Source organism: Microtus ochrogaster, chromosome 21, assembly GCF_000317375.1.
Source record: "Microtus ochrogaster isolate Prairie Vole_2 chromosome 21, MicOch1.0, whole genome shotgun sequence".
In the NCBI taxonomy this organism is placed as follows: Eukaryota; Metazoa; Chordata; class Mammalia; order Rodentia; family Cricetidae; genus Microtus; species Microtus ochrogaster.
This window is the reverse complement of record NC_022022.1, coordinates 18,521,604-18,549,228: the sequence shown is the minus strand read 5'-3', so window position 1 is coordinate 18,549,228 and position 27,625 is coordinate 18,521,604. Positions and strand designations below refer to the sequence as shown.

Below are 27,625 nucleotides of genomic sequence, written 5' to 3'. Positions count from 1 at the left end.
GCTGGTCTCGAACTCACAGAGATCCGCCTGCCTCTGCCTCCCGAGTGCTGGGATTAAAGGCGTGTGCCACCATCGCCCGGCTATTACTTAATGATTCAGTAGAAATTCCCAAGAATGATTTTAGGGCTCTAGGTTTTCTGATGTTACATTTAACTTCTTTTGCAACTAATGCATTGCATGTGGTGGTTTGCAGTGGCATCATTGGTCGTAACAGTAAAGATTTCAAGAGATACTTATTCAACTTCATCGCTGCCATGCCTCTTGTAAGTGCATTTCTTTAGAACCCTTATTTGTGAAAACTTTGCACCTCACTAAATCTTGAATTTGTTCTTACTAACTTTAAAGATCTGTGGTATTAAATTCTAATTTTGTGTTAAATTTTGTATAGTTTATATCCTAATTTTTCAGTGTAAACCTTTATACTTAATTGAAAATTTAAAAAAAGTTATTTAGTTTGATTTTATTTATGTTAGTGCGTGTGTAATATAGCACATATATATATACACACACACATGTATGTTGTTTTTCTTTCTCCTTTTTTCTAGTTGTCGCCCCCCCCCCACTTTCCTCCCCTTTCTCTCTCTCCTTTTTGTTTCTCTCTCCCTCTTTTCCTTTCAACTCTCTCCTGACCAGGTTTTCTCCAGTGTTAACCACTGGAGAATGAATGGTAAATGGCAATAGCACCTCTCTCCCACTTGGGACAACTGAAAACATTTCCAGGCTGTGAAATTGGCAGTAAGATGGACAGACTACCCAGGATATTGATAGAAAACATAAACAGTTGCAACTTGAACCACTGTTAAACTGGTCTATTTGAGTTTACTTAGAAATTAGTTTAGGCTAAAACTCAAATGATTTTCTTACCTTGGTTTTTATTTTTATTTTCTTGGCCCTATAAGACTTTTAATGTCCATATTTGGAAGGAGAAAAGAGGAATTTGCTTGTGAAATCTAATTCATCTATAGTTTAGTATTTGAGGGTGGGCACGCATAAGTTTTAGACCTTTTCAATTAAAAACTTAAGATTGGAAGCACGATGTGGAAACATTTTTAATAAAGTGAGTTTAAACAGAACTGTGGACAGATTGGTTTAATGGTGGGATAGATTAGTAAAGTGGTTCTAGAATAATCCGGGAAATAACATAAAACTCACACTTTGAACTAAGACACATGGCATGTGACTAACACTAGCCCTCTAGGTCGTAGTGTTGATAGAGGAGCGAATGTAGAAATACAAGTTTATGAACTTTTAAACTGCCTTTCAGGTAGAAATTGGAAAGGTTTGCATATTTGATTACCCAGAAGGGATTTCATAATGTTTTAAAAATTAAGCTCCAAGTTATAGGGTAATTAAATATACACAGTTAGCTTATTACTTTTGCATTTTATAAAACATAAACAAAACAGAACTGAATTACAGTATTGCCTATGAGTGAAGATCATCAGAACTTGTAGATACAGAAACTGATACAGAAGTAAATTACAATTCAGTAAGTAGAAGTTGAAGCAAAACCGATAATGCTTGTTTGTTTGTTTTAGATCTCTCTGGTTAATAACTTCTTGAAGTATGGGTTAAATGAGCTCAAACTGTGCTTCCGAGTAAGACTCACCAGATACCTCTATGAGGAGTATCTCCAGTAAGTGACACTCTAATACTTCAACTGGACAGTTGTGCTTATGGTAGCACACGGTTTTCTTGTTTACTGGACTGTTTTTCAAGAAAATGTCTTAGACTAGGTGCATATGGGGAGGAGTGATGGGGCTCTAGTCCTAGCTCTCCTATCAGCCACCAAATCACCCTCTTCCGGGCTTGCTTCCCCATGGCTGACGTAAGTTAGAGTGTCTAGACTGGTATGTTTGTGTGTTTATGCAGAGGGTGGTGTGATATGAATGCCTGGTTTCCGTAATTGCTTGTTCTGAAATCACTTTAATTGCCCTTTCAGAGCATTCACCTATTATAAAATGGGCAACCTGGATAACAGAATAGCAAATCCAGACCAGCTGCTTACACAAGATGTAGAAAAATTTTGTAACAGTGTAGTTGATCTGTATTCAAATCTTAGCAAGGTAAGTTTACCTACTTAAAAATTTTTGGTCAAATTTGTTGAATTTTGAATCTGAGCAAATTTATATAGAATTTATTGGGGTAAAAGGGAGTAGTTTATAGGTAATTCTTTTAAAAGAAAATTGGGATAATTATAATTGTTTTAATTATATAGTTAATTTAAAAATCTTATTTCTGTGAAGTATTTGGCTTAGAATTGAAATTAGTGCCTCACAAAAGTTCTGTAAGAATTTTGTGGACTGATTTCAGCCAAAGGATCTCCTTGCCTCTTTTCTTCTAGACTTGATACAGGTTTGACTTTTCAGTTTGTATTTCCAATTACACATCCATAAAATGAGATGAGACTTCCTGTTTCTCTTCTTCAGTATCATTCTATGTGAAAAAGTAACTGTATTTGTGCGTGCACATGCACATGCTTGTGTCGAATGCATTCATGTATGCAGGGGCCACAGCATGCAAGTGGAGGGCAGAGGACAGTTCTTACCTTCCACCTGTATTGGAGATAGCACCTCTCTTGATGTTCATTATTGTGTTTAAGCTAGCTAGCCCACAAGCTTCTGGTGATTCTCCTGTCTCCAGAAAGGGGCATGCTGGGATTACAGATGCTTGTGCTGCCGTGTTCTGGAGATCATGACTTAGATGGTCAGGCTTTCATGGCAAACAGTTTGTCCATTGAGCCATTTCCCTAGCACCTCTCTCTTCAGTATATTAATAGATCTATGGAGCTAATTTTGTACAGAAACTATTACATATTCTTTCCTCTTAGCACTTGAGCAAATCTGCAGTTCATAAAGTGTCATAGTCGTAATAGAGAAATGTTCTAAAATTAATTATACTGTTTCTATGCACTGTAGTGCATTCTCTGTTTTAAACATCAATTTAATTCCTGACCTAAATTATGAACATTATTTTTGGCCAGTAACCTTTACATATATTTGAATTGAATTTTAAAAATAGTTTAAGCTCTTAATAGTATGCAGGACAAAGAGAAAGGGTAAGATACATCTTTGTATGAGCCAGTTTATAAAGCAAGCCATTTGTATTAGTACTCATGTTTTAGACTTCAAATAAGTGAACACATTTTGGGTTCCTTGAAAAGGTTAAAGTACATGTTACTGTCAGAACACTGGTTGAATTTGTTCTCAGTGAGTAGCAGTACTTTAATGTGTTGAAACTTTAGAATTGTATCATCAAATAAGTTCATAGATTCATAAGACTATGTCATATGACTCACTTGATTATTTCATTTATGTCATTGTTATAATAAAGTAATAGGCTCAAACTGTATTACAGAAGAAGGACCCTCTCATTTTACAGATGAAGTTATATCAAAATCAGAAAAATACATAGCAGATTTGGAATTATAACTCAAGTAATTTTGTTTAATGTCTTTATATTACTGTGTTATTAATGGGTGATTCTCCCACTTGATGCTCAGTAGTCATTGTTTGGGATATCTCCATTTCAAGAGATTTAATTCTGTATATTCTAATGTTTATTTTACAGCCATTTTTAGACATAGTTTTATATATTTTCAAGTTAACAAGTGCAATTGGAGCTCAGGTGAGTCCACTTTGATTCTTTCATGTTTGGATGCATTTTTTGCACATGTACACACACACACAACACACACACACACACACACGACATATACTCACACATGGAGGTCACAGGACTACTTGTAGGAGTTTTATATTCTCCTTCCACTATGTAGGGTTCCAGGGATTAAGCTCAGCCTTGGCAAAAAGTCTTTACCCACTGAGACATATTGCTACTCCTGCTCATTTTAAAATCTACAGTACTGTGTTGTGTCCTTGAGGACATCTTCACATTCTTCCTAATATGACCTGCTGTAAAATAATATTACAATGGAGGCTTTAAAAAGTGTCCTAATTGGGCTTTTTAATGTCTATTAAATTACTTAAATCATTTTTTGGCAATACTAAGTAGAAATACTTAAACACACACTACATACATTGAATGCACATGTACTTATTGTTCTAAAGTAATGTCTAAAGAGAGATTTGGCAACAAATACTTTTAATAAAGAGTTAGAATAAGATCAGCAATATGCTCAGAATGAAATATTCATTTCAGGAGTGTTTCATAATGATAAATTATTGACTAGTCAGTCCATGAGCCTTTTCCTCTTGTCTCTGATATTTGTGATGACAAGAATTTTTCTTTCTGAGTTTCATTGATGTCTAACTTGAATAATTATTAATATTTATTATATATTTATAATAAGCCATATAACTGTTGATTTTATGTCCCTATGTATATGTGTCTTTACATTCATTTTTGTGGTTAATTTATAATTTGCCTGATTGTTTTTATTGCTTTCCTGTTATTTGAATTTTCTGTTTTTCTCTTTACTACCCTGTGATTCTTTACATGACTGCATCACAAGAGTGAACAGTCCTAATGTTTCTAATCTCTATACTGCAATTGATATTTCTTGTATTTTTTCACACCAATATGTACAAATCTGCATCAGCATTTTAGAATTACAGTTAGCACCTCTGCTCATGTGCTGTTTTTATTGAAGTGCATTGAATCAGTCAGGTACAATTTTGAAAACTCTTTGTGCATATGTTCATATACATTGTACTAGCCACAAAAGGCAAGTCAGTTCCTGCAGAAGGGAAATTAGCAATGGCTAAGGAAGTAGCTGTTCAGGCAATTATAACGCATTGAGAAATATCTACTAGTGGAAGTTTCAGGGAAGTGTTTAGTGCCTGGAAGAATTGGAGCTGACATTTAACTGTTTTGATACTTAGATGTTAAGCTTATCAAATATAAAAATAGCCCCACTGGGTTGCATGTTCAGGAAAACAGTTTTGATTGGGGCAAATTTGATCTGAACATGAGAGATATATAGGAAGTAAGGGTGGTTTGGGAACTGGTTACAGCTTCCTGTGATGGTCAGTGGACTGTGAGGTCATTTATAGAGTTGTAAAGGGCCTCATCAACCTATTGCATAAATCCCAATATGGACAAGTCTGCAGAACTCATATGTGGGCTGCCCATGAATGCTTCAGCATTTGCCAGGGCATAAATTTCAAAATTCATTCAAAGTATTAAAGGCTAAAACTTAGTGTACAAGCAGGGAGAGGCTGTTTAAGGAATTGTACTCGAGGCCCCTGTAGCTGTTGGGATTGGCACATATTTTTCAATAATATCTTCTACCCTAAAAGTGATGGGCCTAGCTATAAATCCAGGATGAGACGAGAGCTGAGGAGGGAACCTAGGGAATAATAACATTCAGGTAGACTGTGAAAACGAGCTCTGAGAATTCCTGTAGACTTGAGAGCATTAAGATGATTGCAGTGGAAGAGTGCTAGATGACAGAGTCTCGTGAGAAGATTACGTGAACAGTTGTTCCGGAGGGGAGCTACAGGAGTTGTGGTGGATGTTAGTAATAGGAAGATCGAGACTAGCATTCCATTTCCCAGAAAGAAAAATAAAGGCTCAGCTTCTCTCAGAGTCTGTTACTTACAGGCGTTCTACATGTGGATTTTATTACCATGCTCTTGAGCTTTGTACATCGTTCTCTTTCATTAACCATAGGGACCAGCAAGCATGATGGCCTACTTGCTTGTTTCTGGGCTGTTCCTAACTCGGCTGAGAAGGCCCATCGGCAAGATGACAATAACAGAGCAGAAGTATGAAGGGGAATATAGATACGTTAATTCTCGACTTATCACAAATAGGTAAGGGAAAACCATAATGGAAATTTCTTCTTGTGGATATTGATGTCATTTATATTGATTTAAAAGTCCAACAATACAGTTACTAAATTGTAGTTTTTACTTATGTTGAAAATAAGCATTATGAAGAATATTAGTCTTATAAAGTAGAATCCTGCATGTTTCAGGTACTTTTTCTGTTAGCTGTGTAGTTTCCTTGATTTACCTCTCATATCTTCTATCTATTGATTTTCTATGAATTCAAAAAATTTACTCATAATATAGTTCAAGTTTGTTTGTATTTATTCAAGGAAACTTGTGCTTTAACTTATAGACATTTTAAAGTTGTGACTGTTTTGCAGTACTTGGTAATTGTGTCTTCAGATGTGATTTGTGGGGAGAAGGGGTACTAGGAATTGAGCTGCAGGGTCTCTTGAATGCAGGCAGTTACCCTTACATTGAGGTAATGCCCTTAGACCTCTGGACAGTTTTGAGATCTAAAGTAGGAAGAAGAAAAAAAAATGTAGGCATTGAAGCCATCCATAATAGTTTCAAGATCTACCCTTTCTACTTATCAACTCTTTCTATATTACATGATTTTAGCAAGTTACTCATAGCTTCGCTTTCTTTTAGACAGATAATGAAGTTGTTAGGAGGATTAACTACATAGATGTTTTTGGCTTAGGTTTTGATCAGGATCTAAGATGCTCTATAAATTTTCTTGTATCCATCTGCCAACTTGAAGTCAGCTTTGAAGGTCCTAGTATTTATGTAATACTATGTAGGTTACTGTACAAGAAATTACAGAATTACTTAGGAGATTTTTTTCTTAATAGTTCCTCTTCCAGCCAGATGGTGGTGTTGCACACCTTTAATCCCAGCACTCAGGAGGCAGAGGCAGGTGGTTCTCTATGAGTTGGAGGCCAGCTTAGTCTACCAAGCAAGTTCCAGGACAGCCAGAGCTGTTACACAGAGAAACCCTGTCTCAAACAGAACAGAACAAAACAAAACAAACAGAAAAATCAAACACTCAAAAAAAAATGGTGTCCTCTTCCCTTGCTTCCTTGTTAAAATCATACTGATTTTATATGGTGGAGTTTCATGCTCTAGGGAGGCAGTGGAATAATGGGTATAATTAGTAAAAAGCTGTTTACAGGATGCTTTTACTAGAAAACAAACATGCTCCCATAGTAGAGACATTGTCTATGTTCTTTGGACAGAGCAGTTGAGGGTACGTACAGTAGGATTGGAGTTATGACTCTTGCTGGTTATTCTCTTGCTTTGTCCCGCCTTGCATACCACCCTGACTTAGGTAGGGTTTCTATTGATGTGAAGAGATACCATGCTCATGGCAGCTCTTATAAAGGAAAACATTTAATTGGGGCTGGATTACAGAAATTTAATTAATTATTGTCATGGCAGAAAGCCTGGTGGCATGCAGGCATACATGGTGCTGGAGGGTAGCTGAGAATTCTACATCTGGATCCGCAGGCAGCAAGAAGCAACTGACTGAGTCACTCGGCCTGGTTTGAGCTTCTGAGACCTCAAAGTCCACCCTCTAGTGATGCACTTTCTCGTACAAAGCCACACCTACTCCAATAAGGTCAAACCTCCTAATTGTCCCACTCCCCATGGACCTCTAGGGGCCATTTCTATTCAAAACACCACATACCCCTTTCCAATAGCTTAACTCTTGTGGTCACAGAATGGCAAAAGCAGCCCCAGGCTTCACTGCCAGAAATGAAAAAGAGAAATGGCTTTTTATTTCTTTAGAAGATTCTTCTCCCTTCCTTCCGTTCCTCTTCCCTCTTCTGTTTTTTTTTTTTTTTTTTTTTTTTTTTTCGAGACAGGGTTTCTCTGTGGTTTTGGAGCCTGTCCTGGAACTGGAACTAGCTCTTGTAGACCAGGCTGGTCTCGAACTCACAGAGATCCGCCTGCCTCTGCCTCTCGAGTGCTGGGATTAAAGGCGTGCGCCACCACTGCCCGGCCCTCTTCTGTTTTTCCATCACCTTATTTTTTCATTGATCTTATTTTCTCTCTTTTTCTTACCATGTAACCCAGGCTGGCTTTGAACTTCCAATTCTCCTGCCTTAGTGTCCTGAATATTGAGGTTTTAGGTGTGCACCTTGGTTAGACCAACCATGTAAGCAGGTGCATAACAGTGTGGAGGTCTCAGTTCTCTCTTGCCACCCTGAGTTCAGAGATGGCAGTCAGGTTGTCAGCCCGCATGCAAGTGCTGCCTAGCTATCTCACCAGCCTGCACATACATTCTCTGTGTGTCATTTGAGCTTCCAGGTAGATAGTTACTTTCTGGTGCTGTAAGAAATACCTTGTGGGGCCCTGGAGAGATGGCTCTGTGATTAAGAACACTTGTTACTTTTCCAGAGAATCTGGTTTGATTCCCAGCACCCACATGGTGTAACTCCAGAAGTACTTTGCTTGGGCAGTTTACATCATATTTACAGGATAGAAAAACTATAAGCTTTAGTTTAGACACAAGTGATAATTTTAGCTGCTGAATTCTACTGATTCCGTGACTTTAAAGAATGTGCCTAATTACATTTAGCCTTTCTTCACCTCTAAGGAGCTAGCTTCTAAAGGCTTTATCTAATTACACTGATCCTTTCTTCCTCTGTATGGAACTGGTTTTTCCTGCTGAAGATCTTCGTGGCCCCTGTGGACCCATTCCCACTCTCGGGAACAGTGTGGTATAAGACTAGGAACAGCTTTGGTGCGCTAGCCCCGAGGGCACTGCCGCAGTCAGGACTTGGCTCTTCTGTTTTTCCCAGGCAGCATATCAAAATACTACTACTTGTATTTTTCTGTTATTTTTGTCCTTTCTCTGGTTCAGGTTTTCAATTTAACTTGTGGTCTGTAATGTCTGTCCCAGTCTAGTCTTTCCTTATATCAAAGTGTCTTCCTCTTCTGCCTCAGTTACAGTTTGTGAGCATTTGCTCACTGCATCTTTAATGTCAGCTTACACACAGGTTACAGTTCAGTGTGTGATCCAGTCAGCTGTGTGCTCATATATTCCTGAAGCTTTGCTAGGAACTGATCTCAAGAACAGGCCTTGGCTTGGCTGATGCCGGATATTCTCTTAGTGACAAGATGTCCATTTATCTTTATTTTTACTTGGTTTATTATTATTGAGCAGGGGGCCTGCTACAGAGTTTTCTTGGAGGTCAGAAGATAGTTTTATGGAGCTTGTTCTCTCCTTCTGCCTGTCTGTAGGTTTGGGGGATAAAACTCAGGTTGGCGGACTTGTAGAGCAAACATTTTACCTCCTGGGACATTACACTGGACCAAGATGTCCATACAACTATAAATGTCCACTCACTGAACACTGCATTTTAGTTACACTTCAGGGTGAGAGAACATCGGCATTAATTGCTTATTACTTTCTTTAATAGTGAAGAAATTGCCTTTTACAATGGGAATAAACAAGAAAAGCGGACAATCCACTCAGTCTTCCAAAAACTGGTAAGAAAAACACTTGAGGGTCACCAGATAGTGGTGGCTCACATCTTTAATCCAGCACTTGGGAGGCAGAGCCAGGCAAGTCTCTGAGTTTGAGACCAGTCTGGTCTATAGATTGAGCTCCAGGACAGTCAGGACTATACAGAGAAATCCCGTCTCGAAAAACCAAATGAAACGAAACAAAACACTTGAGGCTCACATGTTTTTTTCTGTGCATTTACATATGTATAAATACATAGTTAAAGATGTATTTCAAGTAGCAAGTCTTTATGCTGTGTTTTAAACTAAAAATGAGTTTTAAAACAGTTATATTAACATTAGATTCTCCATTTATAAAATGGGTCTTGTGCAATTTTGCAGTAGTTGCTAAAGAAGTCTCATGGATAGTTAAGTTACTGACTCCCACAGATTAGAGAATATTTGATAGAGCAGGGGTCCGCAACCTTTTTCTGTGAAGGACAAAATAGTGAGTATATCTTTTGTTTCCTTCCCATATAGGCTCTGTTGGGACTGTAATACATGTGTGAGTGACTCTGGCTGTGCTAATAAAATGTGGTTTAAACACAAGTGACCTTTGATTTGGGATAGAAAGACTTTTTTAAAACAGCTTTTCTTTATTTGCTGCTTGGCAATTTTGAATTCGAATAGTTTTACTCACTCAAAAGATATTAAGTACCAAGTCGGGTCTTGGTGGGTGCCGTCACTGGGTGCTAATGATAATCATGGGGTAAGCATGGCAGATGAAATCCTGCCTCCGGGGGGGGGGGCTAATATTTCAATGGAAAATTGTGATATTAAGTACGTAATTTCCAAATACTAAAAAGTTGTCTTAGATTCTTTCAAAAATTGGATTTTTGCCATTTAACATAACTTGAGTTTTTAGAGTGCTCACCAATAAGCGTGTCTATAGCTCCTTTCTTTAAGACTTGTCCACACACCAACTTTTCACTCGCTTCTCTCAGCCTGGGGGTTTTCAGCCCAAACACTAAGACCGTATTACAGCTTTATTTTCTCTGACAATTTTAAATGGCTCTTCAGCCTTCCTTTTTGCTTTGGTGACTGATGAGTTTGGGTATATGTGCCTAGCAGTGTGGCAAACAGTGTTCTACTTTACATGTGTACATTGTTGTTAAGTAGTCAGTGTTGTTCCGTTTGATGGGCTGTGTGGAACCTGCTTTCTTCTCAGTGTGCACTCATTGTGGGGTGCATAACAGTGAGGATTCCTCCATACTCACTGCCTGTTTGTGAATTAATTGTGCTTCATCTTTAGGAAAAATTAGTTTTTTGTAAAAGAAAAAATACATTTTTCTTTTGTTTTCTGTCAGGTGGAACACCTACATAATTTCATTTTCTTTCGGTTTTCTATGGGTTTCATTGATAGCATCATTGCCAAATGTAAGTATGTTTTAAAAGAGATGGTGTGGCAAGATTTGTGGGAAAAGGGAAATAATGATACTTAAGATCTTAACTGTTTTGTCCCAGATATTGCCACTGTCGTCGGGTACCTGGTTGTCAGCCGTCCTTTCCTGGATCTGTCACACCCCCGACATCTCCACAGCACACACTCCGAGCTCCTGGAGGTAAGGTGGTGATCGAATGAAGGGAGATTCAGAATTAAGGCTGTGTTTTTAGTTTAGAAATGTGAGAAAACCTATACATTTTCTTTTTAAGGATTACTACCAAAGTGGAAGAATGCTCTTGAGAATGTCTCAAGCTCTGGGTCGTATAGTTTTGGCCGGGCGTGAAATGACTAGATTGGCTGGGTAAGATCTGTAATAATGAGCAATTGTGTAGAATAAATTTTAAATATGTATTGTTCTTATGGTTCTGATACCCAGTTGAGATTTAAGATGAGGGAGCGACTGACCTTTCCTCCTCTAGGAAGTTAGTTTTGGTAGAAAATTAAGGAGGGCCTCTCTGTCAGTGAACTTCTCACGCTTCCTGACGACAGCTGTTTTGAGTCTTAACTAGGATATTGTTGTGTTTGCTGTGTTCACAGACACTGGTCTTGGGTGAGTTGGGAAATGATAATTCTTGCTAGCCCTTTTGTTTGGAAATTTAAGCTAGAGCATAAGTTTTACATTTAAGCAGGTTTTTTTCTCGTCTATAGATTTTTACCCCTAAGGTTTATTCCAACCAATTAGCTAAATAAATGGAGGTTGCTTTAATGGAATTAAGCAATTACCATGTAGATATATTACCCAATACAAAACTGTCTTAGATCACGGGATGGGATTAAACACCTCAGAAGCTAAAATAGAAGGCAGAAACCTCAAACAATACCAGGGTGTGAAAAGCACTACAGACTTTGGATTGCCTAAGGAAATTTACTGCCCTGAGGTCTTTCATAGGCCTGTGTCTGTTACTGTGTTCTCTCTGCTGTCAAAACTGCTACGGTCTTCATAACAAGACATAGCCAGCACTGTGAAGACTCATTCTTGAGAAGCTGCCGTGGGTTGCACTCATTAGCGACTTCCTCAGATTTTGTATAAGTTTATGCGTGCCAGCTTTTCTTGTGAGGCATTAAGAGTGATTGGCATATTAAAAACATCATATTTAATGCACACAAAATTCATGAATATAAGAATAAGTATGCTTATGTGAAACTATCAACACCAAGGGAGCCTGTCACCTCACAAGGCTTCCTTTTGGGACTTTTTGCTTGTTATTTACCCCTTTGCTTCTCTGATAAGAAAACTTCTCTTTGACCTTCATTGACTTTCTTATATTTCCCAACTTCTTGCCACTGGATTGATTTCTAGTGTCCCATGATTTCAATCATATATTAAGAATTCTTCAACTTTTTCCTTCAGAATATGAGAGCAGAAGTAGCCTCAGTTTCCCCATTTATAGAGAAGCAGTATGCGTCTGTGTATCCTTCCTATTGGAGAAAGTATTGTCTGTGACAGCAAGTCACTCCAGCAGCTCAGGACACAGCCTCCTGTGGCTGCAGAGTGTACTGACAAGAATGCTTGATAGAGGGATCCGTGAAGCCTCTCCCCTGACTTTCCTGTTCTTTCTCATTTACTGAAGCAAAATAGGGCGTGTGTGTTTATTTTTAGTATTTTATGCTGATGAGACTTCTTTTGTGTCCTTTAACCTAAGTTATAATTTTAGACACTTCAGTTCAGTTTATATAAAAGATGTAGTAATAGCCTGGACTTTTGATTATGGTTTCTGTTAAATTTTAGTTTTACGGCTCGGATTACAGAATTAATGCAAGTACTAAAGGATTTAAACCATGGCAAATACGAACGCACAATGGTGTCACAACAGGAAAAGGGTAAATATAAACATCATAGTTTGCAGTCACAGTTTTAAGGTTTTCCTAATATATAATGTTTTAATAATTGTTTACCATTTAAGGTACAGAAGGAGCACAAGTTAGTCCCTTGATACCTGGTGCTGGAGAAATCATCAATGCAGACAACACTATAAAGTATGTACAGAAAAGGCTGTGCTGTATGCCTTTGTTACAATTCATGGCAACCTTTCTCTTTAGCTTGTAGTTACATGTGTCATTTAAAATGGACTCTTTAAAAATTTTAAATAGCTTTGGGATATCACTGACATAAAGCTATATATGTTTAAGGTATATAATTTGATGTTTTGATACTACATACATAATATAATAATGTCCATATTCCAACAAATTATTGTATCTCTTGTCTCTTCATCTGAATGTGTGTATGTATATGCCATTTAATGTGTGTAGAGCATATTTTTAGCTGTTGTCCTTTTGCTGCTGGGTAGACCTCTGGAACTTACTCATCTTCCTTCATGGCCAAAGCTTTTATTATACTTTTTGAATGACACCACTTCCATGTCCCCTTCCCTCAGCCCCTAGCAATGACTACTACATTCTCTTCTATGAATTTAATGATTTAGATTCTACATATAAGTTATATATGAACTACACTTCTTTTTCTGTCTTACTTTGCTTACCATGATGTTCTCTACCATCAAAAATGATTGATTGAGTTCTTTAAAAATACTTTGTGGTTTTGAGGAATGTGAAATGGATTTTTCCTTGTCCGTCTGTGTACCATGTTTGTGCAGGCACATGTGAAGCAGAAAAAGGCATCGAATCCCCAGGAACTGGAGTTACAAGTGGTTGTGAGCCACCTGATATGGTTGCTGGGAACCAAACTTGGGGCCCTCTGCAAGAAAACCAAGTGCTCTTAACCATGGAGCCATCTCTTTAGCCCTCAGATTTAGTTTTTTTTTTTTTTTTAAGGCTGAATAATACTCCTTTTGTGTGAGTGTGTGCTTACACATATGATGTATTCTTTATCCTTTTATCACTTGAAAGACATTAAGGGAGTTTCCCCTGTTGGTTTATTGAATAAATACTGCAGGGCATATGGGAGCACAGATGCCACTCTGACAAGTATTTCATTTCCTCTGGAGTAGGATTTTCTCTCTGAAGCAGAGAATTTATAGCAGCTGAATCTTTATTTTTTTTTTTTTTAAGGATCCCCATACTGTTTTCCTCCCGTTGCTGTTTAATTAGATTCTTATCAGCAGTGGCTAAGGATTCCTTTCCTCTGCACCTTGCCATGATGTCCTTGGTGATAACTGTCCTCCTTGGCAGGGTGATAGTCACTGCAACTTTGATTTACATTTCTCTGGTGGATAGAGAGCTTGAGAACCTTTTAGTTGCATTTTGTCTTCTGAGTGTATTCTTTTCTGAAGCGTCTGAGTGGTCTTTTGTTGTGTTGGGTTATTTCTATTTAGGGTATTGAGTCCCTTGCTAGTTTTTAATTTCTTTTTTTATTAATGCCATTTTCAGGTTTGATCATGTACCTTTAGCAACACCAAATGGAGACATCTTGATCCGAGATCTTAGTTTTGAAGTAAGTTTTTAAATGTTCATGTGAGAGTTAAAATTGTCTTCAAAATATAAACTGAAAGTTTGAATATTGAAATTAACTTTTAACGTTTGAGTTGTCTCTATAAACCCATACGATTACATTTGAAACCAACTCTTTGAAGTATCTAGAAAGCCTGGTTTTCCTAAAATTCACTGGACTTTAAAACCTCAGGGATTACTACCATATCAAATTTGTTTGGTTGGAGAGATGGCCAGCGGTTAGAACTTAAGCTCTCACAGGGGAACCAGCTTTTGTTCCCAGCACCCACGCGTCAGTGACAACTGACTCTAGCTCCATATCTAGGAGATCTGACATCCTCTGCTGGTCTCTGCAGGCTCCTGCACACCATGGTACTCATGAACTTATGCAGGCATGCACGTACACAAGTGAAAAAAATGATCTTTAAAATTTTTTGTAAATAAAGCCCATGACAAAAAAGATGCATCTAATTTTGCAGGTGCAGGTGATGACTCAGCTGTAGCTTATATTTAATTTTAACTAGCTTGATTTAAATAGCTTTAAATGTGACACTATTGGACAGGCCTGCTCTAGAACACTCTTCTGTGTCTACCCATTGTGCTTATGTATTTATATGTGTTTAATGTAAAGATTGTTTTTTAGCTGCTTTCACTGAAATGTTTTCCAGTAGCTTATAAAATAGGAATATTGTTAGGTTTGTTTTAATTACTATCTTAGGTAATTCTTTAGTTTTCTGCTCTTACTAATTTATATTTACTAAATATATTTATTGTCCTAAGTAACTAAGAGAACTAGAGAATGTTAGCTATGCACAGTGAGTATTGTATCGTTATCATACTTTAAAGCCAGGAGCTATAACAGGAGGTAGAAACTGGACTGTGGTTGGTAAATCTTGACAGGCCTAGGGTGAAAAGCACTTCTCTCAGTCACGGGGTGCCGCCTTTTAAGGCAGCTGCTCTCCTTGCTGCCAGCCAGCCCTGAGCTCCACTCAGTCTGTGCTCACTGCTGCTTGCTTTTCTTTTAGTTTCATTGGCCAAGTCTTTCTGAGTCCCTAGATTTCCCAGATTTGCCATCGGAAATCTTTTTTTCCCCTCTATAGACGTGTTCCTGACTCACCTGGTATCTGCCTTTGGCCCCCGTTTCTCTTTCATGGGAAACTGTCTGACTTCTTGTCCTCTTGGTCTGCTCTTAAGAATACCCTCTCTGCCTCTTTCTGACTTACCTCTAGGTTAGATTTGGCATTTTCTTGTTTGTCTTCCTAGGGTTGTCCTTAACATGGAGTTTCTTTATGGAACAAGCATCCTTTAATTCTTTTTAATTTCCAGTTAGTAGTGCCCATGTGGCTCACTTTTGAAAATCAGGATTCCTTTCTTTTAGAAAGCCCTCATAAGGCAGACTCGGCCTTCAGAAAGCACACATTTCCTACTTGCTTGCATGTTGTGTTACACTATATCTAAACAAATGGGCTTTCTGTAGGCTAAGATTTTACCCTCATCCTTTATGAGCTCTCAGTACCGGCATAGTCTATTCCCTTGTTCACTGTGTGCACAGATGCACAGACTGCATTCTGTTTGCCCCTCATCTGCTTGGGCCCCTTCCACCTTGTGACTACTTTGAATAATGCTGATACTGTCTATTTTATCACAGTAAGAGGCTTCAGTTGGCTTGTGCTGTGTTTTAGGATTTGCTGACTAGACCCACTCTTCCTTCCTCTTACCTCTCGAGTGAGTTCTGCTGTTGTCTTTGCTGTCTTCCCCACAGAACCAGTCTTTGTCCTGTGAGGCGAGGCTCATTCCTGTCCTCACGCCTACTTGCTGGGAGTGGACAGGAGTGCTTTTCTCATGATAAGCTCCTAACACATCTCTGGAAGTTTTCCCTGTTGTCACTTGCAGTGAGGTGTACTTTGACCTCTGTGGCTTTTCTCCACAGTACTTAGTCTGTAGGATACAATTTAACTTATTTATTATATATATTCTTGCTGACACAGAAGTTATGCACAGTGTTATCTAAAAGAGCAAAAAAAAAAGATAGCCTACATATCTAGCTATTGGGGAATTTCTAATAAATTATAGTACATTCTCAGTATGTACTTTAGTCATTAAAAGAATGGGCAAAAGTGTCATAAATACAGTGACCTGGAAGAATATTTGTGACATACTGTTAAGTAAATTTAGACCTCTAAGTAAAAGAATCTGCTCTGCAGTGCAGTTGAAAATGTTAATTAACATGAATATACAAAATGATTATTTTCAAGAATCCTCAAATTTTTTTAAGCTTTTAAATTTTGCATTCTGAGACTACATTGGACAATCTAAATCAATAATGGTTTTTAAGTGAGAAAAAAAGGAAACTTAGTAAAAATTTAAAGTAAGCAGAAGTAAAAGGATTTTCCCTGCATCGCTCCATAGTTGTGCTGACACCACATTTACAGGTGAAATTATTTGATAATAATTAGCAAAGGCCTCTTCAACTCTAAGGAAATATACATGCTTCTTTTAGTTAATTAGTTAACTCAAAGTCTTAATTGTCTTTCAGGTTAGATCTGGAGCCAATGTTCTCATTTGTGGGCCAAATGGATGTGGAAAGAGTTCCCTCTTCCGTGTTCTTGGTGAAGTATGTACAAACTGGTCTCCAGAGCTTGCGTCTTACTTTGTAGTGCTCTTGGGTTATGAATTTCACAGGCACTTCTGTCTTCTCTTTACATTTATAGTTATGGCCTCTTTTTGGAGGGCGTCTTACTAAACCTGAGAGAGGAAAGTTATTTTATGTTCCTCAGGTAAGACTTTGAGCTATTTTGTAACTTTTAAGATGTTTTGGTTTAATATTTTAAAATGTACATTTAATGACTCTTGCTGTGTCATTATGACTACTAACTAGCGACCCTATATGACCCTCGGAACACTGAGAGACCAAGTGATCTATCCAGACGGAAAAGAGGATCAGAAGAAGAAGGGGATATCTGACCAGGTAAGGGGATTACATCCTACACTCACCGAGCATGCCCCACTCAGATTCTTTGTCATTTTAAACATCAGATAGTGTGGCCTAATATGAAGCCTTCCAAACCATTGTCACAACTTTCCAGTCAGTGGCAAGAAGATAGCTGCTTTGCTTAAGTATTATGCATGGTTGTGATATTGTTACGCCTTTAAGCTGTCAGACATTGTGTCAAGGGCAGTATGGCTAGAGACTGACAGCTCAGGTCAGCTTTGTGCCATTTTTTTTCTGAAGAGACCTAGCTTTCCAAGTGGTTGGCCATGGAGTTTCTGAGCTAGTCTAAAAAATAAGGTGAGACAGGACAGCTTCTAATAATCAACTTCTAATGTTTTTTTGGTCCTTTATCTTTGTATAAAGGTGCTGAAAGAGTACTTGGATAATGTGCAGTTAGGTCATATTCTTGAACGGGAAGGAGGCTGGGACAGTGTTCAGGACTGGATGGATGTACTCAGCGGAGGAGAGAAACAAAGGATGGCGGTCAGTATCCTCTGGACTGATAACAAATACTTGCTAGAGTCACTGTTAGAACCCATAGTTTGGCCAATCTTAGCACAAGGTTTTGTCTTACTCAGCAGCTATTAAAGTATTAGTTTAAATTGTAAATAAAAGCTCTAAGAAATGTTTAACTTCATATAAATTGGGGATCTGAAAACGTCTTGTTCTGTGAAAGGGGAAGCTATAGATCTGTTTACGTCCCACCAGTTCATCTCTGTAGAAGTCCGGGAGGACACTTCCTAGACATGGACCCTGTGAGGACAATTAGTGTTCATCTCCTCCAGACCGTTCTCGCTGAACAGCGGAAGGGAGCACTAGAAACATTAGTTCTTCATTCTGCCCTTTGTCCTTTTGTCCCTTCACTGTTACATACAACTTTGTTTCCCCGCTCACTAACCTACTCTAAAGTTATTTAGAATTGTAAAACTTTCCTAGTACAAAGAAGAATCGGAAAGACACTATTTGATTTTATATATAACAAAGTTATCTTGGAAAAAACAGATTTTCCTCCTTCTTCCCAGCACTTACTCTTCCAGTATACCATCCCCCGCCCCTTATTTTCCAAGCTCCCAAATAACAGCCCATTAAGCTCTGAGCAACAAATGGCTTTTCTAGCTCCAAGTTCCAAATATTTCCACTGTCCTTCCAAAAGACAACATGGTCAGTTCCACTGTAGCAAAACCCTACTGTACAATTTCTGCCCCAGTTTGCTTTTGGTTGTTATAAACACATGGCCGAAAACAATCTGGAGAAGAAACTTTATTTTAGCCTACATGTTACACTTCATTGTGTAGTGAAATCAGGGTAGGGACTCATGGTAGGAGCTTAAAGCAGAAACCACAAATGCGTGCTGCTTACTGCTTGCTCAAGGATGGTACAGCCCCAGTGTAGGGTCTACCTACATCGGTTAGTAATCAAGAAAATAGGCTAGAGAGGTGGCTTAGTAGTTAAGAGTAGGTTTGATGCCTAGTACTCACATGACAGCTCACAACTCTCGGTGACTCCAGAGGTCTACATCAGATGTCTTGCACATTTACTTTTTCAGACGGTCTTTCATTGAATTTGGAGTTCTTCAGTTGGCTTAGGCTGACTAGCCAGAAAAGCCACAGGGTCTGTTTTTCTGCCTTCCAGCGCTGGATTACAGGTGGATGGCACCATGCCCAGTTTTTTTTTTTAACGTGGGTGCTGGGGATTTGAACTCAGGTCCTCGTGCTTGCATAACTGTTACTTTACCCACTGAGCCATCTTCCCAGTCTCAATCTTTAGTTTTCTTACATACTACTTTACCTCTCCGCAAAAGAACTCATTTTATACTTGGAAAAGAGAGACTATTATTAAGCTTATTTTTTATTGCTTAGTAGATAATAGTCAATACGCCAAACAGATTACAAAGGCTAACACATTATATTTTTAAAACAGCCCTATGAGGTAATCACTGACTATCCCAATCACCTGGGAAACTGCACGTCAGTGGTTTAGGGCTTGCCCGGCAGACAGTTGGTGTTAGAACTGGTGAAAGGGGCTGGTCACGCTCAGCTCAGGCAGTATGATGGTTTGAATATTTGCTTTACAATTTCCTTGTTTTGTGGCGACGTATAGCCGACAGCAGCATGGATGGAGATAGACACACGCACATGGGCGTGCGCATGATGAGAAAAGAGAAAGGCACTTGTAAAAGGCAATTAATGAACTATATCTCTGTAATTGTGTCTGTTTGCTGCTTCCTGTTCCTCACTTCATGCTTTGGGTATAAACCCCCCAAAATCAGCTTGCTTTAGTCATCTCCTTGATATGTATTTGAATGGAGCAGCAGTGTAAATGTTGGGTATATTGTAGTGGTTTAATCATGATTTCTACTTCAGTGTTTCTCACAGCTCAGGCAAACACACAAAGAAAGATAAAGCCAAGTGTGCCATATATAGACTGTTGCAGTTCCATAAGGCGTCCACTTGGATTGAGAGAGTGACATTGAGCAGACACTTGAAAGATGCCTGGACGAGAGGCAGGCATTGATACTAAAGAAAGACTAAGCTTGATGTGACAGCACAGGCATGGTCCCAGCATGCTGGAGGCAGAGGCAGGAGAATTGCCATGAAGTTAGGCCAGCCTGGACTACATAGTGAGTTCTGACCCACCAGAGGCACAGAATGAGAGCCTCTGTCAAACAGAAATAACACAGCAACAAAAATGGAAAGAAAGCAAGCAAAGAGTGACATGCAGAGTCCAAGGCTTAGGACACCGTACTTAGGAGGAAAGAAGAGAAAGGATAGTGACATGTGAAGCTAACTAGTGGTTGAACAATTGGGAAAAGACAGCCCTGGCTGGGATGTCCAGATCAGAGCAGGCAGGAGAAAGACTCTGCAGGACCTTGGAGATGAGAGAGGGGAAACCATGGAGAAGGTTTAGTCAGTGGGTTCTTTGGTTTACATGTGATAGGTTCTCCCTAGTTTCATGGAGAGTGGAGGAAAGCAGAGAGGGAGCTGAAGGTTGTGTAATCCGGCAGAAGTGAGTGTTCTCTGGGATAAGGGCATGGCAGAGACAGGAACGGCAAGTGGACTTTAAACTCTGAAATGGAGGGTGCCTGAGAGGGAGGGTTAAAGCAGGGTCAGAAAGATTCAACTTCTAGCTCTGAGGGAGAAGAAAGAGGACCTGGGATTTAGTTCTGAGGACCCCAGATACACATGCTTAATGGCCAAGCGGGAAAGCACTGGAAGGAATGAGACCGCAGCAGAAGGGGAGGACTCCCGGGGGCTTCACTCCTCCTCTCGAGAAGGGAGTGGTCTGAACAGAATGCTTCAGGAGACAGTTGATTGTTGCTTGGTTTTGCAACATGGTGATCTCTGTTGGGGACAAGTGACAAATTAGAATAACTGTCCAAGATGGGGACAGACCATTTTCAGAAATATATTTGGAATGTAATTAAGGAAAAATGTTTCACATTTCTGCTAATGGAAGAAATACAAGGATTAGTGCTCCTAAGTCCATTTACAAGATCAGCAAAAGCTTTCAAAAACTGCACACCCGGGACCAACAATGGAGCCTTGGCAGGTACTATAAGATGATTGGTGGGGACTCTAACAGGTGCCATTACTTAAATAATGTCTAAGTCATCTATAATCTGAATTTTAAGGTTTTGTTAAAACACAAAACTTGTTTGTCTAAGTGAACTTTTATTATTTTAAAACTCAATCTCATCTCACACCAGTTTTTTTCTCTTAGCAGTAAATATTTCCCACACACTGTATTTCTCCCTTTGTTTAAGATGATAGTGAAAACAATTTGTCTTATTTATATTATTTTTATGTCTAGGAGTGGTGGTGCTTTTTTAGTTAGAATAATTTTCATATTTTAGTTTTTTAAGACTCCAAAAAGTATATTTAGCTGAAGTAAATTTATTTTTCCTTATTAGTTTTATTTTTAGGCCTGCTCTATTTACACAGACTATTTCCTTTTCTGCTTTAGATGGCAAGATTGTTTTATCATAAACCCCAGTTTGCCATTCTGGATGAGTGCACAAGCGCGGTCAGTGTGGATGTGGAAGACTACATTTACAGCCACTGTCGGAAGGTAAGTGTCGTGCCATGGTGCTTCACTGTGTAAGTCTGTACCAAAGGAGATTCCAAGCAACGAGATTGTTGCCAGAAGGCAATGCCCTGTATTGCCTTTAAACTGAGTACAAGGAATTATCAATGCATTCTAAATACAACTGTAGATATGAACAGAATATAAGGAATTATCCATACACTCTAAATATCTCTCTTTAGCAATTTCTTAGAAATGGAGAGTGTTCAAGTATATCTCTATCCACCTGTGACTTCATTACTTACTCTCAGACTTAACAAAAGAATTCCTGTCTTTCCTTTGTCCCATCACTTTACCTATATATCACTTTTAAATAAAGAAAAATCAGAAAAAAAGAAAAGAAAAGAAAAAATCAGTAGTAACCTTTTGGCAGTCTAAAAGTTTTGCATTTTGTGTGTCTATGTGTTAGTGGCATACGTACCTATGTTTGGGTGTGTTTGCATGTGTGGTGGTGTGCATGCATAGGGTACATGTGGAGGAGATAGACTGATTTTTGCTGTCCTTAATTGCACTTCGCTTCATTCACTGGCAGGGTTTCCTGCTGTACCTGGAGTGTGTGGATTAGTTAGTTTAGCCAGCTGGCTTGCCCTGTCCCTGCATCCTGAACACTGGGATTCCAGGTGGCCCACCTTTTACACGGGTGCTGCGAGTCAAAATCTAGTCCTCGTGCTTGCATAGCAACCCTGTGTCCACTGAGTCCTCGCCCGGCCCTTCCTAGAGTAGCTTAATTCATCTAGTTTATTTTAACTGGACAGTATTTTACCAGATTTCTTTTGCTTGGCAAATATGAGGCTGGCTCTACTGCCATTATTTAAGCTTGTTCACTAGTCCTGGTGAGTTTTTGTTTTTAGGAACTGCTGCAACCATCTGTACTCTTGTTAGATTGGAAAAACAATAATACGTTCTGTTTTAGAGGTCCTGTGTAAGTAATGAATTACAGGAGTATTTTAACATTTTTTAATCTGTATTTGGGGCATTTATAAAAAATAAAAATAATCATGTTACACACACACGCACACACACACGCACACACGCACACACACACTCACACACACACGCACACACACGCATACACACACACACTCACACACACGCACACTCACACACACGCACACACGCACACACACTCCCATGCGAACGCATATGAAAAGCTGAACCTGTGGTGTGCTAACAAAAGGGTCCTCAGTAGTCTTCTCCATAGGAAGGCTGGAACAGCTCTTCAGTGGCTTCTTTCTGATTTTTGAATCCCCTTTAGTAATTCTTATGTGGTTTTCTGTTTTCTAGATATTAGAGATCTTTGTAGTGTTTTCATGCTTAAGACCAGACAAACTGTTTTTAAAAGGGCATTTTCCTGTCAATTTTATGTTGTTGCCTCCTATGTTTTATGGTTGTCTAAATTTATAAAACACATTGCATTTGAGGGAGAAAAGTCACTTGGGTTCAATGATAATTCAACATTGCCACAATAGCACTGAATACAAAGAAGCAGAAAACAAGGGAATGACTCCTTAAGTTTAGAGCCTTTAAACCATTTGTTCGTGGATCTAGTATACGTGTGCGTGCCATGCTGCTCATGGTATAGCTCAGAGGACAGCTGTGGGAGTCCGTTCTCCTCCACCATGTCCACCTAGGAATTAGATTCAGCATTAGTGGCAAGTAAGTGTCTTTACCCACTCAGGCGTCTTGCCCGCCTGAGAATTTTTTTCTAACTACAAAACCAGTGTTAATTTACAAAAGGAATAAAGCATCACTTAAACTCAATTTAGAATGTTTAACATTAAAGAGAACAGTGATGCTGCTTAGCCAGAACTAAGCCATGAGCATGAATTTAATTATGGAAAGGTAGCATCTGGTGTTCAGAGCTCAGCAACCAACATTGCTTTTGTGTGTTGGCTTAAGTAATTCTAATATACAGTATGCCTACTCTAATTAAGGTCTAATCCAATTGCAAAATCAGGAACAGAAAAATATGTCTAAATGGGCTTTTGATGCAGTTGAAATGTATGTTTAACAAAGATGATAATGTTCTTATCTTCTTATGCAGGTCCTCACGAATTTGTACATGGCAGCCAAACTTAGGACACAGTTTAAGTGATACCACTTGGTGCCAGCAGAATAATTTAGTCCTAAAGTTTCATGGTAGAAATTATCAGGAATTTACTTAGGTTAATCTTAAAATTATTACAAAATAAAAGTAAAATTAGGGTGTGGAGAAATGACTTAGTGGTTAAGAGCACTTGCTGCTCTATATGAGGACCTGGATTCAGTTCCCAGCATCCACATGTGGCTTACAACCACCTATTCTCCAGTCCAGATCTCCCAAGCATGAGAGGTTGTGTGTTGAGGCTCTGACCTAAGGTAGTGCTTCTCACCCTCAGATATATTGGCTGGATAACTCCTAGGCTGTCCGTGCAGGGCCTGTCCTAGGCATTATACTGTTTAGCAACAATTCTGGTGTCTGTCCATCAGATGGCAGTATTGTTCTCAGTATACCAAGAAGAAAGCCTAGAGTCATAACCAAAATGTTCACCAAAGAGAGAAGGCGCCTCTCAGCTAAGAGCTATTGATCTCACTGATCTAGGACAACTGTATCTATTGATGCTTCTCTGAAAACCTGAGTGCAGTTGGAATCCTGAAAGCTGGATCAAGACTGAACATTTTTTATAATTTTATAGCAAGCTTATTGGATAGCAATACCTGATTCAAACTTACAAAAGATATTTAAACGTTTTGTTTCAATTTTTTCAGTATTTGTACATGTTACTGTAGACACATGCAGAATTCTGTCTTAGAACCTTGTAGAAGAAATGGAATAATTAAACTTCAGAATGTGTCTGAACTCTAAGACATATTCCAAAATAAGACTCTACAATAGGGAATTATGATCCTGCATTTGAAAGCAATTTGGCTGTAGACCATTTGTGCTATTTTTGTCCCAATTTTAACCTTTTGCATTTTCTGGGGGTGGAGGGGTTTCTTTGTGTAGCCCTGGCTACAGCTCTCTGTAGACCAGGCTGGGCTTAAACTTACAGAGATCCGCCTGCCTCTGCCTCCCAAGTGCTGGGATTAAAGTCGTGTACCACTACCACCAGGCTACATTTCACTATTTTTATCTTACTGTTTTTTCATAATAAATCAAATGTAGGGGGATGTATTTTGACATTAATTCTTTTTTAATATTATTTATTTATTTATTATGTATACAATATATCCCTGCAGGCCAGAAGAGGGCACCATATCTCATTACAGATGGTTGTGAGCCACCATGTGGTTGCTGGGAATTGAACTCAGGACCTTTGGAATAGCAGGCAATGCTCTTAACCACTGAGCCATCTCTCCAGCCCTTGACATTAATTCCTAACTGTAGCCGCTGTACATGGTATTATAGCAACTTAAATGTATGTGTAATTTGTGGCTTACTGTTACTGATATAAATGTAAACCTTTTCTTTGAATTAGGTTGGCATCACCCTCTTTACTGTTTCACACAGAAAATCCCTTTGGAAACACCATGAGGTTTGTATTTTTTTTTCCTTTTGTGGGATGATGAGTGTTTATCTTACATAAAATGTGAGTTTTGGTAACTGATTTTGGATTTCATGGTGAATGTTACCATATAGGCGTATACCTGAAGGCAAAGGGTGATTTTGAGTTTTATAGTATACGATAGGACTTTGTTCAGTATTATTGCCATCACTTTTGAAAGCTATAATGTAAATAAACTCTAGCTCTACTGAGATTAGAGAGCAGTTCTCGAGTGTTGTAAGTGACTGGTGTGTAATAGCTACGGGTAACTGAGCTGTGTCATTATAACACAGGTTTGACATAAGAAGAGAAAGTCTTAAAAGTTACATGGCTGGGGCTAGAGAGATTGGTCAAGGGTTAAATGCACTGATTGCTCTTCCAGAGAACCCAAGTTTAATTCCTAGCACTTACATGGCAGCTCACACCTATCTGTGGCCACAGTTTCAGGGAACCCGAAGCCCATGGCAAAAACACCAGTGCACATAAAAGTAAATAAATAAATTAGTTAATTTAAAAAGTTAAATGGCAAAATTTTAGGAGCATTTTCAGTAAAGAATCAGGACTATGTGGAGGGATGGCATAATGCCAACTGTGTTTGAAATGTAATAAAACAGGATCTATATACAGTCATAGAATTTACAAAGGTACTGTGCTGAGGTTTGCATTGGTCCAAAAGTGCTGCATATTCTGAGGAGTGTCCGTAAGGTTGGTAGGGTGGTGTTGAGAACAGAGTTCTCACCCTGGCCTCCACTTCTCTAATCTTTCCTCTTCCTTCTCTTTCCCTCCCTGTGCTGGCATCTAGCCTAGGCCTTGTCTTTGTTAGGCAAGAGCAGTGATCTTGTGAAGGAGGGGAACACAAAGAGCTGCTAAGAAATAGCAATACAGAAAAATAAACAGAAAAAACTAATCTTTTTGAATAAAAGTTCACTAACTGAAAACAGGAGGCTTTGTTCTGTATCTCAGAAGGCACATGAATAGTTCTTTAGTTACTGACACTCCCATCTCTCCATAGTACTACCTGCATATGGACGGTAGAGGCAATTATGAATTCAAGAAGATCACAGAAGACACAGTTGAGTTCGGATCCTAGAGACCATCTCGAGAACTTCCCCTGCTTCCATGAACAAGAGTGCATTTGTTAATGCACAGTGCATTGTAAAATAAGGTTAAGCTTGTTTTTTTTTTCAAAAAACAAAGCAACAAATTGACTAGATACAGGATAATTGAAATGTTAAAACACTTAATATTGTATAGGATATTGCTAATTATGTATATGTTGGTTTAATTATTAATTATGTACTAAGAATGTCCTTATTCTTGTGGTTAAAAAACCTGCCTGAATTAAATTGGGCTTAAATCAGTGTAACCTGATTCATCCTGGGATGTAAACCATTTAAAGTCAACTAATTTGACTTTTATGGCTCTATCTTTTCTTTTAATGAAGAACCCTATTTAAAACTAGGGTCATTAGCTGTTCTATTCTAACAAAGTAGTCTTGAGTTTCATTTCTATATGCCCCATGGTAATGGGAACCAGCCAATTACAATGCATTGTTAAAATGTATCCCATTGGTACAGGATAGCATTTATTACACAGCGGCAGATTTCTTTAGCTGCTGCTTTTATACTCATTCCTCATACATGCCCTGAGGTGCATTTGACTCCAAGAGAGCTGTTTGCATTTTCTTTAGCTAAATAATAAGTGTATCCCTCTCAGTGTCTTGGACTGAGCTTTTCTGAAGGTTCTCTGTGGTGGTGTGCAACAGTGTGTGCAGTTGTGCGTACAGCTTGTGGTTACTGCACACTACACCCAGTCTTTTCAATGTGTGGGACGTCCGGGCATGATCATCCTGTGTCGAGCTCAAGGTCTTACAAGGATCTTAGATACTTGTGCAGAAGATTGGACAGGTTCATCAAAAATGTGGTTGTGTAATGGTGAATGCCGTGTGGCTGTAGAGGCGCTACAGGAAGTAAGCACACTGAGCACGCAGTGCTATTGCTGTCCTTGTCTGTGGTTTTATGTTCCTAAAAATGCTAAACATTATCATGCACATGGGTGAATGACATTTCCTAGGAACTGTCTGAACAACAGCATTTGCATCGGGATTTCTGTGTTGAGAAATCATCTCTGGCTCCGAGCACCATGAATGACTGACTACATGTGTTGTTTGCATGAAGGAGAGCCAAGACTGAACGGGATCAATAAGTGGTTGTGAAATTAGTTTTATCAAATGGGTTCAGAGAGGGGCAGTTGATAGTCTTGTTTCTGCTTAACTCAGAATCACTGGCTACCAAAATAACCTTGATGTGTTGATTCCATCAGTACATCACATCCAGTTTCACCATGTCTCCTCAGCAAACTTGTATGCTTATTTTCTGTTCAGATTAAAAAAAAAAATTGGATAACCTACACAACTTTTGCTTGTCCTTTTTTATTCTAGTGCTTGAATGCTGACATTCAGAAAGTGTTTTTAGCACCCAGATGGCCTTTTTTACAAAACTTTATTAAATGAGCTTTAAAATTTTTTGTTTTATAGTTTTAGACAGCAAAAAGAAAAAAAAAGCTGAACTGTTTGCAAGGAAAACTAATAAGAAATGAAGACACATCCTCCCAAACCCACATCCAAACCCCATTTGAGCATGACTAATCAGTCTTAATAGACATATACATCTAGAAAATACAGAATTTTTGCAATCCTGAAACACATGTAAAATCCTTTTACTTAAGACTTTCCTTTCTGCCCAGTAGTGTTTTGTGGCTTTCTGTGTTGGTATTGATTTTTTTAGCGTGCAAAATAATGATTTTCATTATGACATTTTCACAGTCATGTCATGGTACTTTGGTCATCTTCACCCCGTTACACTCTCCACCCAGCTCCTCTCTCAGTGGTGTCCCTTCTCCCAAATATCCCTCTGTCTGCCTCCCTCCCTCTCTCCCTTCCCTT

General features: G+C 38.7%; 1 protein-coding gene across 2 annotated transcripts in view; it reads left to right on the top strand.

Annotated features, from left to right (window-relative positions):
* Positions 1 to 27,083, top strand: part of Abcd3 (ATP binding cassette subfamily D member 3) — a 55,629-nt gene extending 28,546 nt beyond the window's left edge. For both annotated transcript variants that reach the window (XM_005357213.3, XM_026784040.1), the window contains exons 5-23: positions 194 to 263; positions 1,539 to 1,636; positions 1,943 to 2,066; positions 3,571 to 3,627; positions 5,635 to 5,777; positions 9,164 to 9,233; positions 10,556 to 10,625; positions 10,713 to 10,810; positions 10,902 to 10,993; positions 12,422 to 12,513; positions 12,597 to 12,669; positions 14,023 to 14,086; positions 16,619 to 16,696; positions 16,794 to 16,859; positions 16,961 to 17,050; positions 17,438 to 17,557; positions 21,038 to 21,142; positions 24,616 to 24,672; positions 25,694 to 27,083. In XM_005357213.3, the coding sequence (XP_005357270.1) occupies positions 194 to 263; positions 1,539 to 1,636; positions 1,943 to 2,066; positions 3,571 to 3,627; positions 5,635 to 5,777; positions 9,164 to 9,233; positions 10,556 to 10,625; positions 10,713 to 10,810; positions 10,902 to 10,993; positions 12,422 to 12,513; positions 12,597 to 12,669; positions 14,023 to 14,086; positions 16,619 to 16,696; positions 16,794 to 16,859; positions 16,961 to 17,050; positions 17,438 to 17,557; positions 21,038 to 21,142; positions 24,616 to 24,672; positions 25,694 to 25,771 (1,645 nt within the window). In that variant the 3' untranslated portion in view covers positions 25,772 to 27,083. The remainder of the gene's footprint in view (positions 1 to 193; positions 264 to 1,538; positions 1,637 to 1,942; positions 2,067 to 3,570; positions 3,628 to 5,634; positions 5,778 to 9,163; positions 9,234 to 10,555; positions 10,626 to 10,712; positions 10,811 to 10,901; positions 10,994 to 12,421; positions 12,514 to 12,596; positions 12,670 to 14,022; positions 14,087 to 16,618; positions 16,697 to 16,793; positions 16,860 to 16,960; positions 17,051 to 17,437; positions 17,558 to 21,037; positions 21,143 to 24,615; positions 24,673 to 25,693) is intronic.
* The last annotated feature ends 542 nt before the right edge of the window (positions 27,084 to 27,625 follow it).